We start from the raw sequence: 14,476 nt of genomic DNA on the forward strand, positions 1-14,476 counted from the left end.
AATCTGGATCTGTCCTCCAGAGCAGGAGACAGATTCACAAAACCAAAAAAACCTCCAGATCGACGAGACCCACCATGAAGGGTAATGCTCGGGGTGAAGTGGAACCACCTTTACAATAATTCACACCTGACTTGTTTGGATGTGTTTTTATTGGGTGAACCTATAGTGTCTGAGTGACAGTAATAATAGTGAGCTGTTTCAGTGTCTGAAAGCGATCAGAGCTTCTTGGCTGCCTTGCTGATTTGTGAGAAAGTCATTTCCTGTGAAGAAAATCTTTTTCTGTCTCAGAGACTTCTCATCCTGTTTGACTAGCACTCCTTCCTCTCCGCCTCCTTCTCTTTCCTCCTTTCATGCACATGAGCTTCATGCTTCAGCCCGTTTTTCCCCACGTTGGATCACGTTTCTCTGTTATATCTCTGTCACTTCTATGCATTTATACTATAACTTTATTGTACAATACTGATTAAATATAAGTTCACACAATTCTTTCCACAGACATGATTTTCAACATGATTTTCGTAAGTTTGTGGTGTTAACTTTCCTGTCAATGCTCTTTCCCTTTTCCACCACTCCGTCTGTCCTCTGGTTTTCTTTTCCTCGCCTTCACATTCACTGCCCATCAGAGAGCCTCTGATACTTTGCAGCTGTTGTCAACAAGAGCTGCTCGCCCTCCCAGATCTACAGCAAAGATGATCCCTTAATTTCTCATGTCTGCTGTCAAGCCCCATCACCCTTCACATCCTCTCCACTAAACCTCCTCTTTCCCCTTGCTTAGAGTTGATTACCCTCAGCCTCTTTTCCTGCCCTCACCCTGCTCCCGTTTCTCTTTAATCTCATTCCCCTGTCAAAACAGCAGCGCCTGTGTGTGTCCCCCCCCCCCCCCCCCCCACACACACACTCCACACGGGACATTCATTCTTAGTAAATTGATTTCTGTTTGTCAAAACTGCATCACAGCCCTTCATAGCTTGGACATTTGGGCTTCTGTTCATCCATAGTCAGTTCTTGAATATTCTTTATTTGTTGTTGTTGTTGTTATTCTCAGGATGCAACAGCTGGTTTCAGTACTAACCCTTCCTCCCTTAGGTGTCAGTTAAACCACATATGTACCTGGAACTCACTGCAAAGAGATGATGAAATCAGAACATCGTTTTGTTGTTGCTGTTGTTGCTTATTTCAGTGACAGCACTGTATAACAATTTGGATTAGTCACTACAATATCTGGCCTTTTGTTTGTGTGTGCCTTGGTCTGATGTCTTGATACTGTGGTGATGCCAGTCTGTGCATCTGTGCTTGTATTTCTGTTGTAGATCAGCAAACACAGAAGTAGCCTGCACTGACAACATGCATGTCAAACAGTGAAAAACACCTCTGAAAATCACATCAAATGGTAAAAAACACCCTTTAAAATGTGGCTAATGTCTTACTCTGCTGTACACACATGCTGCCTATTGTTGCATGCCCAACTGAAAGTTGCTGATGAGTGTATTTTTGTAAAGAGTGAGGTGAAGAGGGGTCACAGAGAGAAGAAAGGTTGATAACGCCCATGGGAACTCTTAAGAGTTCATGTTTACAGGGCTGAGTAAAGGTCAGAAATGACAACTGTGAGTGTGTGTGTGTGTGTGTGTGTGTGTGTGTGTGTGTGTGTGTGTGTGTGTGTGTGTGTGTGTGTGTTTCATTGTGTTTGCTGCACATCTCATGGTTTTGATTAAATGTCCAAGTGATTGCAGCCTATAGATTAAAGGGTTCACATGTTAAACATCTGTCTAAGGCAATGGCAGACTGAGACGAACCGAGGTTAAGACCTGATGAGTCCAAGCATCAAGAGACTCCTCACACACACACACACACACACACACACACACACACACACTGTAGAGTACACTCTTAGGCATTCACTTCAACCACTCTGTTTCAGGATTAGGGCTATATGGCTTCCTTCAACATCCATTATTATTTATTAATTCACGCTTCGAGTCCAGCGACCTCCTCCCTCTCCTCCTCCTCTCCCTCTCCTCCTCTTCCTCTTCCTCTCCATCTCCTTCCACTCCACTTGTCAGCAGCAGCACGGAGCCGCTGCACCGATGCAAAGTTCATGTCCATGCGGCAACATACGGTGCGGACCGCAAACCGAGGAGAACGACAGAGAATAGGGGTGGGGACGTTGTGTTTTTCGAAGGGACTACTTTGTTTTACGGTAAGATAATTCTGTAAAGTTTGGAAATAACTTTGTTTAATTTAAGTTGCATGACGAGGACTGGATGTGAAAAATCAACAGCAGAAAATTACTACACAGTCGACATCTAATCCAGTTTTGTTGGCTTTGTATATAAACACGTATGAGTGCATTTTCTGTGCGTAATAGAAGAGCGCAATCAGAGCAGCCAAATGCGCAAAGTCTCACTCTAAAATCACTTGGTCACGATCAACTTTTGCACCTTAATGCCCACGTGCGTACATCCCCGTGGAGTCAGTTGGTTAAATAGTGAGTTCGTGTTTCTCTTGGGCTTTTGAACGGTTTAGACAAAATAACATAATCAACTAGAAGGTCTTGATCAAGCTATATGTGTGAACAAAAACTTGCCTTAATGCCAATTAGCAGCATTTGTCAACTTTAAATAACATCTAGCTTGAGAAAACTATTAGAGCTCCAAAGGGGACAAATTATCTGTGTCCAGAATGCAGGTGCATCAGTTATTCAGTTATTCAGTTCTTCTAAAAAGGTATATAGACAAAAACTGCATTGCAATACAACTTTTCCAAATTCTGCCATTTGGCATAACGACTCAGCCTTGTATCAGTGTTTGCAATGTTACTAAGAAGTCCTTTTTAAATTTACATCATGTTACCTTCTGTACATCCTCTTCTGCAGCATTACTTCCCTTTAGTTCGGTGGTGAGTCGTGCTTTTAGGTCACATTTCAATAGAACTTGCTGTGTAAGTTGAAAATGTAAGCGCTCTATTATATGACTTCAAACAGTGTTCTAACTGGTGAGAGGTGTGGTGGAAGCAGTCAAAATCACTTGGTCACTGTGCTCCTCCACTGGAACCACAGAGCAACTGTCTTAGGGACATGCCAGATCTCAGATCAGTGGACTGGCCGCCTGTCAGGGAGGTGACGTAATGGTTATAGAGACTGTCCCTCATCCATTCAATCATCTGGACACTCTGTCTGTCCCTGCAGCAGCATAGGTCCTCAGTGGACACTGCAACAGCAAACAAGGACCAGAACATTAAACTAAGTATATGTGCATAATAATGGGTTTGCTTGGTGATTTCAAATGTGGATAGCTGTGATGTGACGCAATGGAGACAGCTGCACCCATTTTATGAAGAAGTGACGATCACGACATTGTGATACAAAAATAGGACAAAAATGAAAAATCATAAAGATGTAATATGATAGTGAGTGAGCACTGGAGATGATAATGATCATCACTTACACAGACTTTTCAAATAAGACTTTGAATGAGCGTTGCTTTAAGCGGCCACTTTAACTGTGCCTCTCTGTTTATGTTTGCCAGGTGGAAGTTTGGAGAGGCAACATTTCCTTATGCTCTTTGTTCAGCATGTCTATTGAAATGAAATGAGTTGTGTTTGCACTTCACTGTTGCTTGGCCTCGTTTCTCCTGCGTTCTATTGACAAAGGTCCCATGCATACAAAATAAAAAAAGAATCCATGACAAGGGTTAAACCTGACCATAAAGATTGATGTGGTTGCTTAGCCTGCTGTTGTTTAGCAATATTTTCTTTGTGCTTTAAATGAATTCATTGAACTAGTTGTGCAGAAAATTCTTATTTCAAATGCTTCTTCTCGTGAGCTAGTTTGTTGACTCGGTAGTGCATTAAGGAAAGTGTGAGAGGGCGTGAACAGGAAGTTAATTTACAAGTTACAGTTCTCAGATGTGAAACACATATAGACACAGTCTGATACTGTCAGACAATGTCATGAACCCATAATTACACACATATCACCATCAGATAGTAAGATTCATAACTCATGACAGTTAGCTGTCATTGCAGTCAGATAACATACAGAGTAAGACACTTGACTGCAGGCAGCGCAGAGACACCCTCACCATAAAGACCTGGCAGGGTTTGGAGTGTTTTGCCACGTCGCAGCAGTAGATCCTTGTAAACTGACTGAGTGCATGTTGTATTTTGGAGTCATGCGTAATGGTCAGGGTGTACTGACCTCAACCACAGTTTGCTGGTTCGGTGCTGTAAAAGGCCCTCCGGTCCAAGGCAAGGCAAGGCAAGTTTATTTGTATAGCACATTTCAACAACAAAGTAATTCAAAGTGCTTCACATAAAACCATTAAAAGCATCAAAATATAATGCAAAAGAAAAGGAGATTAAAAAAAAATTAAAAATTAAAAATTAAGAACATTCATTGAAACATTAAAAACAGGAAGAGTCATTAAAACACTAAAAAGCTGTGTAAGAAAATAAAATACAGTAGTAAAATGCAGAAATGCAGGAAATTGATTAAAATCCTTGAATCTGGTTCAATCAAAGGCAGCAGCAAACAGAAAAGTCTTCAGTCTGGATTTAAAGGAGCTGAGGGTCTCAGCAGACCTGCAGCTTTCTGGGACTTTGTTCCAGATGTGTGGAGCAGAAACACTGAACGCTGCTTCTCCATGTTTAGTTCTGTCTCTGGGAACAGAAAGTAGACCGGTCCCAGACGACCTAAGGGGTCGGGATGGTTCATAAGGTAGCAGCAGATCAGAGATGTATTTTGGCCCTAAAGCATTCAGTGCTTTATAAACTAACAGCAGGATTTTAAAGTCAATTCTTTGTTGGACAGGAAGCCAGTGCAAAGACCTCAGAACTGGAGTGATGTGATCCACTTTCTTGGTCTTAGTGAGGACTCGAGCTGCAGCGTTCTGAATCAGCTGCAGCTTTCTGATTGACTTTTTACAGAGACCTGTGAACACACCGTTACAGTAGTCCAGTCTACTGGAGATAAATGCATGGACAAGTTTTTCCAAATCCTGTTGAGACATAAGTCCTCTAATCCTTGATATGTTCTTCAGGTGATAGTAGATGATTTTGTGATTGTCTTGATATGGTTGTTCAGGTTGAGGTCTGAATCCATAACTACACCTAGGTTTCTGGCTTGGTTTGTGGTTTTTAACATTAGTGATTGAAGCTGACTGCTGACTTTCAATCGTTCGTCCTTGGTACCAAAAACAATTACTTCCGTTTTATCTGTTTTTATCTTCCTCCAGTGGAGGAAGCAACTCAGAGCTGACCTACTGCGACACAGCCCTGTGTTTGTGTGTAAGTCCATGTGCGAGCACACAGATGTATCTCACTCTTAGCCACTGGGCTTGAACGGCCCCTCAAATGTCACCAGGCCCGGTTCTGCAATTTGTGGCTCTGTGGTACCAGATGTTTGACTAACACATAAAATCTGCCTGCAACAAGGAGAATGAGAGAGATGGGAAACATGTCGGTGTGTGTGTGTGTGTGTGTGTGTGTGTGTGTGTGTGTGTGTGCGTTTGTCACACAGGGAAAAACAGAGAGCTAAAAGGTTGAGAGCTGAAAATAGAATAGTCTGGTAAAAAAGAAAAAAACACATAAAGACAAGGTAAAAATGTGTTTCTCATCAGCGTCCTCAGATCCTTTATGTGATGGCCATAATAGATGGTGTCCGGTCTGGTCCCATTGCAAGCTGTTCCCATTTTACTTTCCTGTATCTGTCTCTGCAATCAGTCAAGCAGCTCGCGCAAAACAGGCTTGTATATGGATGCCTGCAGGTACAATTTACGGATAAATAACATGTTTAGCACATATAAATGTCTTTCCGCGTATCCTTAATGAGGCCAATTTTCTGAATGAAGTCCCCCGAGTGAATTTCTGTGCTGGCAGTTACACTTTAGTGTGCATGAAGAGATCTGTGTTGAGCTGCGTTTACTGCTCACAGGGAAGACGGAAAACCACATAAAAGGCTGATATGGGGGTAAAAGAAATTGGCAGCTATAAAGGCAGGAGAAAACAAGTTAATTACACAATGAAAAGCTGTGAATTATCATCAGATGACTGAAATGCAGGAGCAAAATGAAGGATTTCGGGATGGAAATTATATTTAAAGGTCGTCAATATAGACACATTTCTGAAATTATTCGATTTTTTTCCAAACTTGGTGTTGACAGTGACAATGGATGTCTGTCTCCCTCGCTAATGTTTATCTGTCTCTCACCTTTCCGTGCCCCACAGGCCCTAATCGTTCTCTTAAGCTTAATGTTATTGTGCTGGAGGATCAGAAGTGGTCTGGCAACGGCTGAAATCCATCGTACCTCCACTCCCTCCGCTTTATGAATGGTCACTCTAAATTGAGTACTCTTTCTGTCACACCCATATTTTCACCATTTATTCCCTACTTTCCTGTTTCTGGCTGCTCCCTGCGATGCCCCCCCCCCCTGAACCTTTGTGCCGTTGAGAAATTGGGATTAGTTAAAGATTTAGGGAAGGTAATCTGAGCCCAGGCCAGTGCCCAGTAAGAGTGGCACCAGCACATGGGCAGATTGGCCTGGCAGCAGTTTAAACTAGTAACTCCTGCGACATTAATCCAACACAGACTATGGTTTGGAGAGGTCACATGTTTAGAGTTTACCAGTGCTCGCCTTGCCTCAGAGTAATTTCTTCAGAAAACGGGAATATGGTGTTCGGAATATATCCAGGAAAAGCAGACAGGCTACTGCAGGAAACATTTCTATCTCTGGAGAGGTGGATTTATGGTGTTAATGTTGTGCATAAATCTGCAACATAGACCTGGCTTCTCTGCAGCTCAGTGTGGTTAAACATGTGCAGACATGGGGCTCTTGTGTTTATGTCACATCACATGTGGGTTTCACTTTTAATTCAGTTTAATTTGAAAAATGTAATGTAAAAAATTTAATTAACATAAATATCACATTTGGAAGATCCTACCTTAGCATACACTCCAAATAGGGATTATTTTTAATGATCATTTAGTCTGATATTTTCCAATGAATTGATTCATTATTTAGTCTGCAAAGTGTCATGAAATAATGAAAAATGATATGGTCTTTAAAAAACAATTTCTATTCAACCATCAGTCCAAAACCAGATCATGATATTTAGTATATGTGCTCTAAGGTTAGAAAAATTGTGGATCAAAATGGTTAAATATTTTCTGTAGATTGACTAATCTCCTTATTGCATCAGTGCTAAAGTGGATATCAATGAAACTGTATAATGATAGAAATGTACTGTTGTACTCAGGAGAGAATAACGGAAAGTACTTGTACTGAAATTAATATTTATCATATGAGTCAGACTTAGAGAGTACACAGGTTCAATTTGTCAAGTTTGGTCCCTGAACAAATTCTCGAGAACCTGCTGACTCCTCAAGGCAACCGAGAGAGAGAATTACATTCCCAGCATGCATCCGTCAATCCAAAGTTTTAGACGCCTGACACATTTATGTGCACCTGAACGCTCCTGTTTCAGTTTTTCGTCTAGTATGTCACTGACATTTTTCTCTGTCTGTTCTCCCAGCTGGTCTTAAGTGAACTAAATGAAAACACAGAAGACTCCCTAGCTGGAAACCATCGGAGAACTAAGTGGATTGAAGAAGGCAGAGAGCAAGTGAGGGAGTCAGAGAGGGAGGGAAGACAGAAGGGATTAGCAGCTAATCCAGTGCATGGACAATCCTGGATGAGCCTTTTTTTTCCTTCTGGGTGATGCAGGCAAAACAGTCGCTGGACTACGACACTCTACATTGTTACCCTTTTCTAGAAAGCATCACCCTCCTTTTTCCTTTGCTCTGATTGTTTTCATTGCCTCTCAAAGGGCCGACGTCGCGGGGGCCGAGGGACCAGGGGAACGGAGAACACACAAAGAAGCGGGGGCGACAGGCCTGCTGACAGGATGTCCCATGGACAGTTTGGTGCCACACATGAATAAACGTCTTTAGTGGGAGAGACGGTGCATGGCAGTGGACTCCAAGCTCTCTCCGTCTGGACTTGAGACACACAAGATTCTCCTAAAAGCTGTGATGTATTGAAGACACACAAAAAGGACTTGTTACCAGTAAGCTCCGGAGTGGTGATACTGCTGTGTTGGCATTTAGCTGTCTTTTTCTTCTAAAGTGCAGGATTACAGAGTAACACATCAGACATAAACTACTTTACTATAGCTTGTAGGATCATCTGAAACCTAAATAATAGTGAGAAGGGTAACCCCATTCTGGTGGAAATGGGCCTATAAAGAGTAATTTATGAATTTGTATGCTGGTGCACAATACTCTCCAGTCTCACTTTGGTTTAACAAGGCTTCCTGGTGAGTTAATCCACTTAGTGTTGCGAGTAAAACGTAAGTTGAGACTGACAACAAGACAGTTCTCCAAATCCTAAAAGATATCAAATGAAGTGGACACAGTGAACAACATCACTCCATTTCATTACTATTGTCTCGCAAACCAGCGGAGTTGTTTGGCTGAAGTCATGTCTCAGTTTATTTGCAGTTGTGGCTGGATTCTGTATTTCTACTGTCACTCGCTAAACCAAATCCGAAGAAGAGTCCAGCCAGCCCCAAATTCTCCAACCACATGAACTGTGGCAGCCAGAGGCAACAAAGTGTGGCCTTATAATTCATCTTCTGTGTTATTTTGTCATCTGCTGGGCAGTAGAAGCGAGCTGAGGGTTTGGCCATGTGCAGTGCTAGCTGTGCTTGAGAGGGAGAGAGACTGGCATCTTTTAGTGTAGATCCGAAAGGGAAACCGTAGGCTGTTTGTGGATGAATAGTTGGCTCTGGCCGTGTGGAGAATGGATTATACACACATTCTCTGCCGACTGAGCAACCACATATTTGTGTTTTCTGTTCTCACTGTCCCCCACATTTAATTTCTTTTTTTTCTCTCTCTCTGGTTTTACAGTGGACCCTAAGTTGGAATTTAAACTTGACTGACATGTGCGCAGAGCTCAGACACTCTCATCCAAATTAAAGCGAAATTACACAACTTTTCTGCCACCATGAGTCTGGGAAAACTGCCAGGGATTAAAGGCCTTGTGTCTGGCTCTCAGGGGAAGCGTCGTTTCAAGAGTGAACTCTCAGTGGACATGATCAGCCCGCCGCTGGGCGACTTCCGACACACTATGCATGTTGGCCGTGGCGGGGAGGTGTTTGGTGACACTTCCTTCCTTAGCAACTACGGGGGCATCAGGGAGCCAGGCAGTCCGGACTCAGCAAACAGCTCCAGGACAACCAGGTTTTTTACACGCACCTTTGGGCATGTGCGGAAAAACTCTGTGCCACGGCCGCGGGGGGGCTCCCGTGACTTGTCGTCCCCACCACCAGACGTCTCACCCATCATCAAGAACGCCATCTCCCTGCCCCAGCTGAACGTGGACTCCCCTAATGGGTGCCTTCAGCGGGTGATGTTCTCCAGCTCCATCAGCTCAACAGATGACTCCCTCTGCACATATGGTGAGATATCAATAATCACATCCTGCATGGGACAGGGTTTATGGAAAGCCTCTGAGTTAAATGTCATGTGAAATATGTCAGTTTCCAAACTGTCTCACTTCCATGGCATGCTAATGCTGGATAACTCTATGGAAGAAGTTTGGCCCAAAAAATAATATTTTGACATTGCTGCTAAAAAAAAACAGCGAAAGACTTTTCCACTGACACACTGATTCAGCTTTCAGCTGGACTTTTGTCCTGTTTAACAGAAATGGCCTCACTTGTTAATTTAGCATTGAGTAAGAGAGCTCTGTCATTAACACTAAGTTCGCATGAGACAAAATTCCTTTGAAACAGCTGTAGACAGGATATAGCAATGATTAGTACTGACAGGGAGATGGAACAAAACAAATGTGTACGTTTGGTGCAGTTGTTCCTCAATTTGTTTTTTGAATCAAGGCCTAAAACTGACCTCATGTTTGCACATTTGCCAACTAAACATGTTAAATTACATGATATATGTAGAGTTTTCTGTTCTGGAAACACGTCAACAAAGAGTGCAAACGAGAAAAAAAAGCTTCAGAGAAACAATTCAAACAAGTGATTTCTGGATGTAAACATAAAAAAAAAAAAAAAAAAAAAAAAAAAAAAAACAGATGAGATTTGGTAAGGTCATAATCATTAGTTAGAAGCTCAGACCATCACTCTAACTTATGGAGCATTTGTGTCTGAATGATCAATGACCGATAGGCTGCAGCTCAGTGGTAGACCAGCACTACATTAGTTAGCATGAATTAGGGGAAACAAACTGGTGGTCTATATATCATTACAGTTGCAGTTCTCACTATTCACTCCCCAGCAGACCAAACAGCACAAAGAGCTGCTTAGCTGACTTGGTCCAAACAGGACTATAAATGTCGGTGAACACACCAACAGAGAGAGTGAGGTTGCCCTCCTTTCAATGTCGCTCCCACATTCCTCCAAGACAACCAACAAACATGCGGGCTTCTTCTGAGTCATCTGGAATCACCTAGGCAACACCTGTACACAATTAGGTCTATAAACACAAACACACACACAGCTGGTTTTGGGAGAAGGAAAGATACTTAGTGAGCATTTACCTGTCGTCTCTGTGTGCATGTGTCACTGCCTGCATGCTCAGCATAAACACACCATTCATTATATCTGCTAACCAATCAGAGCTTATCAGGCAGCAGTGTGCAGAGCCTGGACTGGAAACCCCCTCTTCCATCTACAGATTACTTACTCAATTCATAAGGAATTTGCCCAAACTGAGTGATGTGGATCCGGCATAGAGAGTCAGTGAACTGAAGGATGATGGGGACTTTTTGTCATCAGTGCTTCTCAGTTCGCCTGCATGTCATTGTTTCCATTCATCTTTTCTTATTCGCTCAGTTGTTTGTCACAAACAACTGAACTTGTTAAGTAAATATATTGTTTTCAATATGTGTTGTACATGGGTTCAAATTGTTTGGCATTTGTGTATAGATTGGAACACATTTGTGAATACCCAAAATTACGCACAAATTGCACACATTTGTCATTCTTATTTTTCAAGTAATACACATTTGAGACCATTTCATTGAAATCATTTTCACTTCATAGCAACAGCTCCAGAAACACTTGTTGCATATAGAACAACTTTATTATCACGCTATAGCTTGAGGCCTTCATCAGGGTCTTTGATGGACTCCCATCATGAAACATCATGGCAAGTTTCCAGTTACTTCACATTTGTTTTTCCGTCCTTCTTGTTCTTCTCCCTTTCCGATCCTTTCAGTGGCACCATAGCGCACTTACATGTCCTCCTGTTTTCGACTGTCTGTAACATTTAGTCTGGCAAGAAGACAGAAATCCCTGCAGGGACGTTTCAGCATTGAGTTACTGGGTTGTTAGATGCTGCCACCCTGTGGTGAAGGAAGGTAATTACTGGACATAGCTCTATTTAACAGTGTGTACTTAATTATTTTCCTCTTGATCAGTTTCTTTTTAAAATATATTATTTCTCAAGATTTCTGGTATATTGGGACTTTTCAGATTTACACAAATAAAATGATTCTGAACTCTATGTGCCCATAGAGTCTTCATTATCTGATTTCCAACTCAAAGGAATTTGTGTTTGTAAAAATGTCAATTCTGTTTTAGATTGGATATCCCTTCAAGTGTTGTCACAGGTTTATTCTTAGCAAAGTGCTTTCAGATTGAAAATGCAGCAAGTAACATACATACATTGAGATTATTCTGGTTCAAGGTTAAGAATGTCTCCAAGATGTTTTCTGTGTGTTGTATCATTAGTCCAGATCACTTCAGTGACTTCAGTGCATTTTTCTTCTTCTGCTTGTTTGCAGGTCTGCAGTCTGGATTTGTGACTCTGCCCCGCCTCTCTCGCCTTGACAGACAGTTTCAAGATGGAGACGTCCGGAAAGGATCTCTAGCAGACAGCAGCGGCATCACACTGACACGCTCAGACTCCCTCACCTCGTTCACTGTTGACCTTGGCCCATCCCTTATGACTGAGGTACTGAGCTTGATTGACAACCGCAGCTGCCTTCAAATGTCCGATCACAGCCAGGAAGCAGGTGAGGAAGAAGAAGGAGAGGAAGAAGAAGAAGAGGACGATAGGTCTCTAACAGGAACGCCTGTGCAGACCCCCGGGGCGACTTCACCTAACCCCTCCATGGGCAGCGGGTCATTCAGCAGGAACGGGGGGCGCTCTTGTAGCAGGAACTGGACAGAGCAGGAGGAGGAGAGGGGGTCACTGACGATACCAGACGAGTGCACTGGGTCTCCTCAGAGAGCCGAGCCTGCAATTGAGGCAGAAAGGTTCCAGAGGGCCGCTGACGTGCTGTCTCGTCATTATGGCGGAGGGTCCTTCACAAAGGGAACGAGGACGAGCAACGACGCCACCTCTCCTGCATTTACCCAAAGCCGTAAAACACCATATGCCTTTTCTGAAGAGGAGGAAGAGATCAAAGTCTAGACGGTGAAACTATCTTTGAAAAAGTGCTGTGACTTTATTGATCCAATAAAACCATAGGAGCCCTCCAGTGACCTGAGTTCTGGGTTTATGCTATATTGTTCTGTTCCTCCATAGAAATATTCTTCCTCATCTCACATGCATCTACATGAGGGGCCATGAGACCAGATCCTGGTACTAATGCTGATCTTGACCCTGGACCTTTCCCTCTCTCTGCACTATGTTGCTGCCATGCCTTTATAGATTGTTTGAACTATTTTAAAAATACAAGTCACTGATTGAGTTTGATATCACAAAATAGATTATTTTTAACACAAACTATTAATGACTTTTTAATTTCATCAGTAACAAAGATTCGTCCCACCTGCATTAATTATACTCAGAACAGCTGACTGATTATACTGGAGAACAATGAATGTTCAATGGATGTTTTTCTATTTTTTTCACACTGTACATAATCACTCACTACATAATCATGATGTTCAACAGCAAAATGTACATAAATAAAGATCTTCAGGTTCAAAGGTCTGAGACAAAGGTCAGAGTGAACCTGAGCTGTTTTATAACCACGTGATAAAACTTCTGTACACTGTCAATAAATTACCTGTAATCAGGAATAGTGGTGTTATAAAAACTAAGATAGTAGGACATGTTCCGCTGATGTTCCTCTGAAGTGAAAGTGATCACTGCACCTGTAACATGTAGGCTATAGGACTGTTTATCAAGCTTTTATCAGTTTAATTGTTTTCTGAAATGATATGACTGATGCAATAAAGGCCTGATTTGAAATTTCAGCATTTTTTAAAAACAACATTTTGAACACACATCAAAGATCCTCAACAGCTGTTTAATTATATGAATAGACAGTCCACTTTGTTTTGGCATGAGACCATGTTGCACCCCCTTTTTCAAAGTAAAATGATCAGCATTTGTACAAATTGGTCCCCATGTCTAACTAAAACTGGCAGATGAACCCCTTAATTTACATTAAAATGTTTCCACCTTAGTGGAATAATGTCAAAGTTTTAATCATTTTAATCAATGTCTGTTAAGTCACTATCTAGCATTGAAATAGGTAACACAATGGTGATTAAGCTTATGGTCCTCTGATGAAAGTCCTTGCATTTGCAGTGTACAGTGCTGTGGAAACATGGTATATAAGAAGCGGACTTAGTCACGTGATGTCGACCATTGCTTTGTGGAATGCTGTTTTAAAGTCTCAAGTGTGGCATTTTAGCCGTCCCCATCATGGTTTTTGGCTGTCTCCATCATGGTTTTTGGCCGTCTCCATCATGGTTTTAGGCCGTCTCCATCATGGTTTTTGGCCGTCTCCATCATGGTTTTTTGCAACCAGAAGTGACACAAGAGGGTGGACCTAAGTACAACAGAGTGCTGAATAAGACTTTTTTTTAGCAATGCTAGACCTCCAAGATGTTTTGGGGAGCAGAGACTTACAGAGTCTTGGAATCCTCTTTTATTAAATTAATACAGGTACATTAATCACAGCAGTATCAGGATCAGGTTTTTTGCTGAATAGGTTTTGACATACAAAAAATTGCCTTGATATTTCTGCAAGTACTGAGGTCAATGAGCATTGCAAAAGCTGGGTGCAAATGCTTCACTGATTAAAACCAATTAGAATCAGCTGAACAGAACCTTAGACATCTTTTACACTTTGGTCATATTTAGACACCATTAAATGATAGAACACAAAGCCAGCTACAGAATGTGGTTTTATAACGTTGACTAGTGGTCATAGAGCTCTGCACATTCTTAGTAAAAGTTTACTTTACTTTTCCTTTGTAATAGTTGAGGAACAGTAAAAATGCTATGCTACACATCGCTACATAATGAACAGTTAACAATTAGCTAAAATGCTTCTATACATAGATATACAAATCATTGATAAAGGATAGTTTAAGGAAGATCTACAAATGATACCTAACATATTTACATGAGAGGAATTGTTTACACATCATATATAACAGGTGAGAAGTGATAATGCTGATTAGGATCAACTGGCACACACCTTCAATTTAAGAG

The 14,476-nt window shown here is 41.8% G+C and overlaps 1 protein-coding gene across 2 annotated transcripts; it reads left to right on the forward strand.

Moving 5' to 3' along the window:
* The first annotated feature begins 1,971 nt into the window (after positions 1-1,971).
* On the forward strand, positions 1,972-13,227 carry cdc42ep1b (CDC42 effector protein (Rho GTPase binding) 1b). 2 transcript variants are annotated; one of them, XM_068718944.1, is made up of 4 exons: positions 1,972-2,197; positions 7,528-8,061; positions 8,906-9,456; positions 11,805-13,227. In XM_068718944.1, the coding sequence occupies exons 3-4, from the start codon at positions 9,003-9,005 to the stop codon at positions 12,434-12,436; spliced, it is 1,086 nt and encodes a 361-aa protein (XP_068575045.1). In that variant the 5' UTR covers positions 1,972-2,197; positions 7,528-8,061; positions 8,906-9,002; the 3' UTR covers positions 12,437-13,227. The 2 variants fall into 2 exon arrangements, with proteins under 2 accessions (XP_068575045.1, XP_068575044.1); XM_068718943.1 differs by having other exon boundaries at positions 7,822-8,061.
* Positions 13,228-14,476: the final 1,249 nt, after the last annotated feature.

The sequence above is a fragment of the Cebidichthys violaceus genome, unplaced genomic scaffold (assembly GCF_023349555.1).
Source record: "Cebidichthys violaceus isolate CVI_PGR_0920_01 unplaced genomic scaffold, fCebVio1.0.p SCAF_23, whole genome shotgun sequence".
Taxonomy (NCBI): Eukaryota; Metazoa; Chordata; class Actinopteri; order Perciformes; family Stichaeidae; genus Cebidichthys; species Cebidichthys violaceus.

Bases quoted from the DNA above. Each gene is read 5' to 3' on its own strand.
- cdc42ep1b (XM_068718944.1), top strand. From the start codon at position 9,003: ATGAGTCTGGGAAAACTGCCAGGGATTAAAGGCCTTGTGTCTGGCTCT. The intron at 9,457-11,804 runs GTGAGATATCAA...GCTTGTTTGCAG, and splicing joins TGACTCCCTCTGCACATATG to GTCTGCAGTCTGGATTTGTG.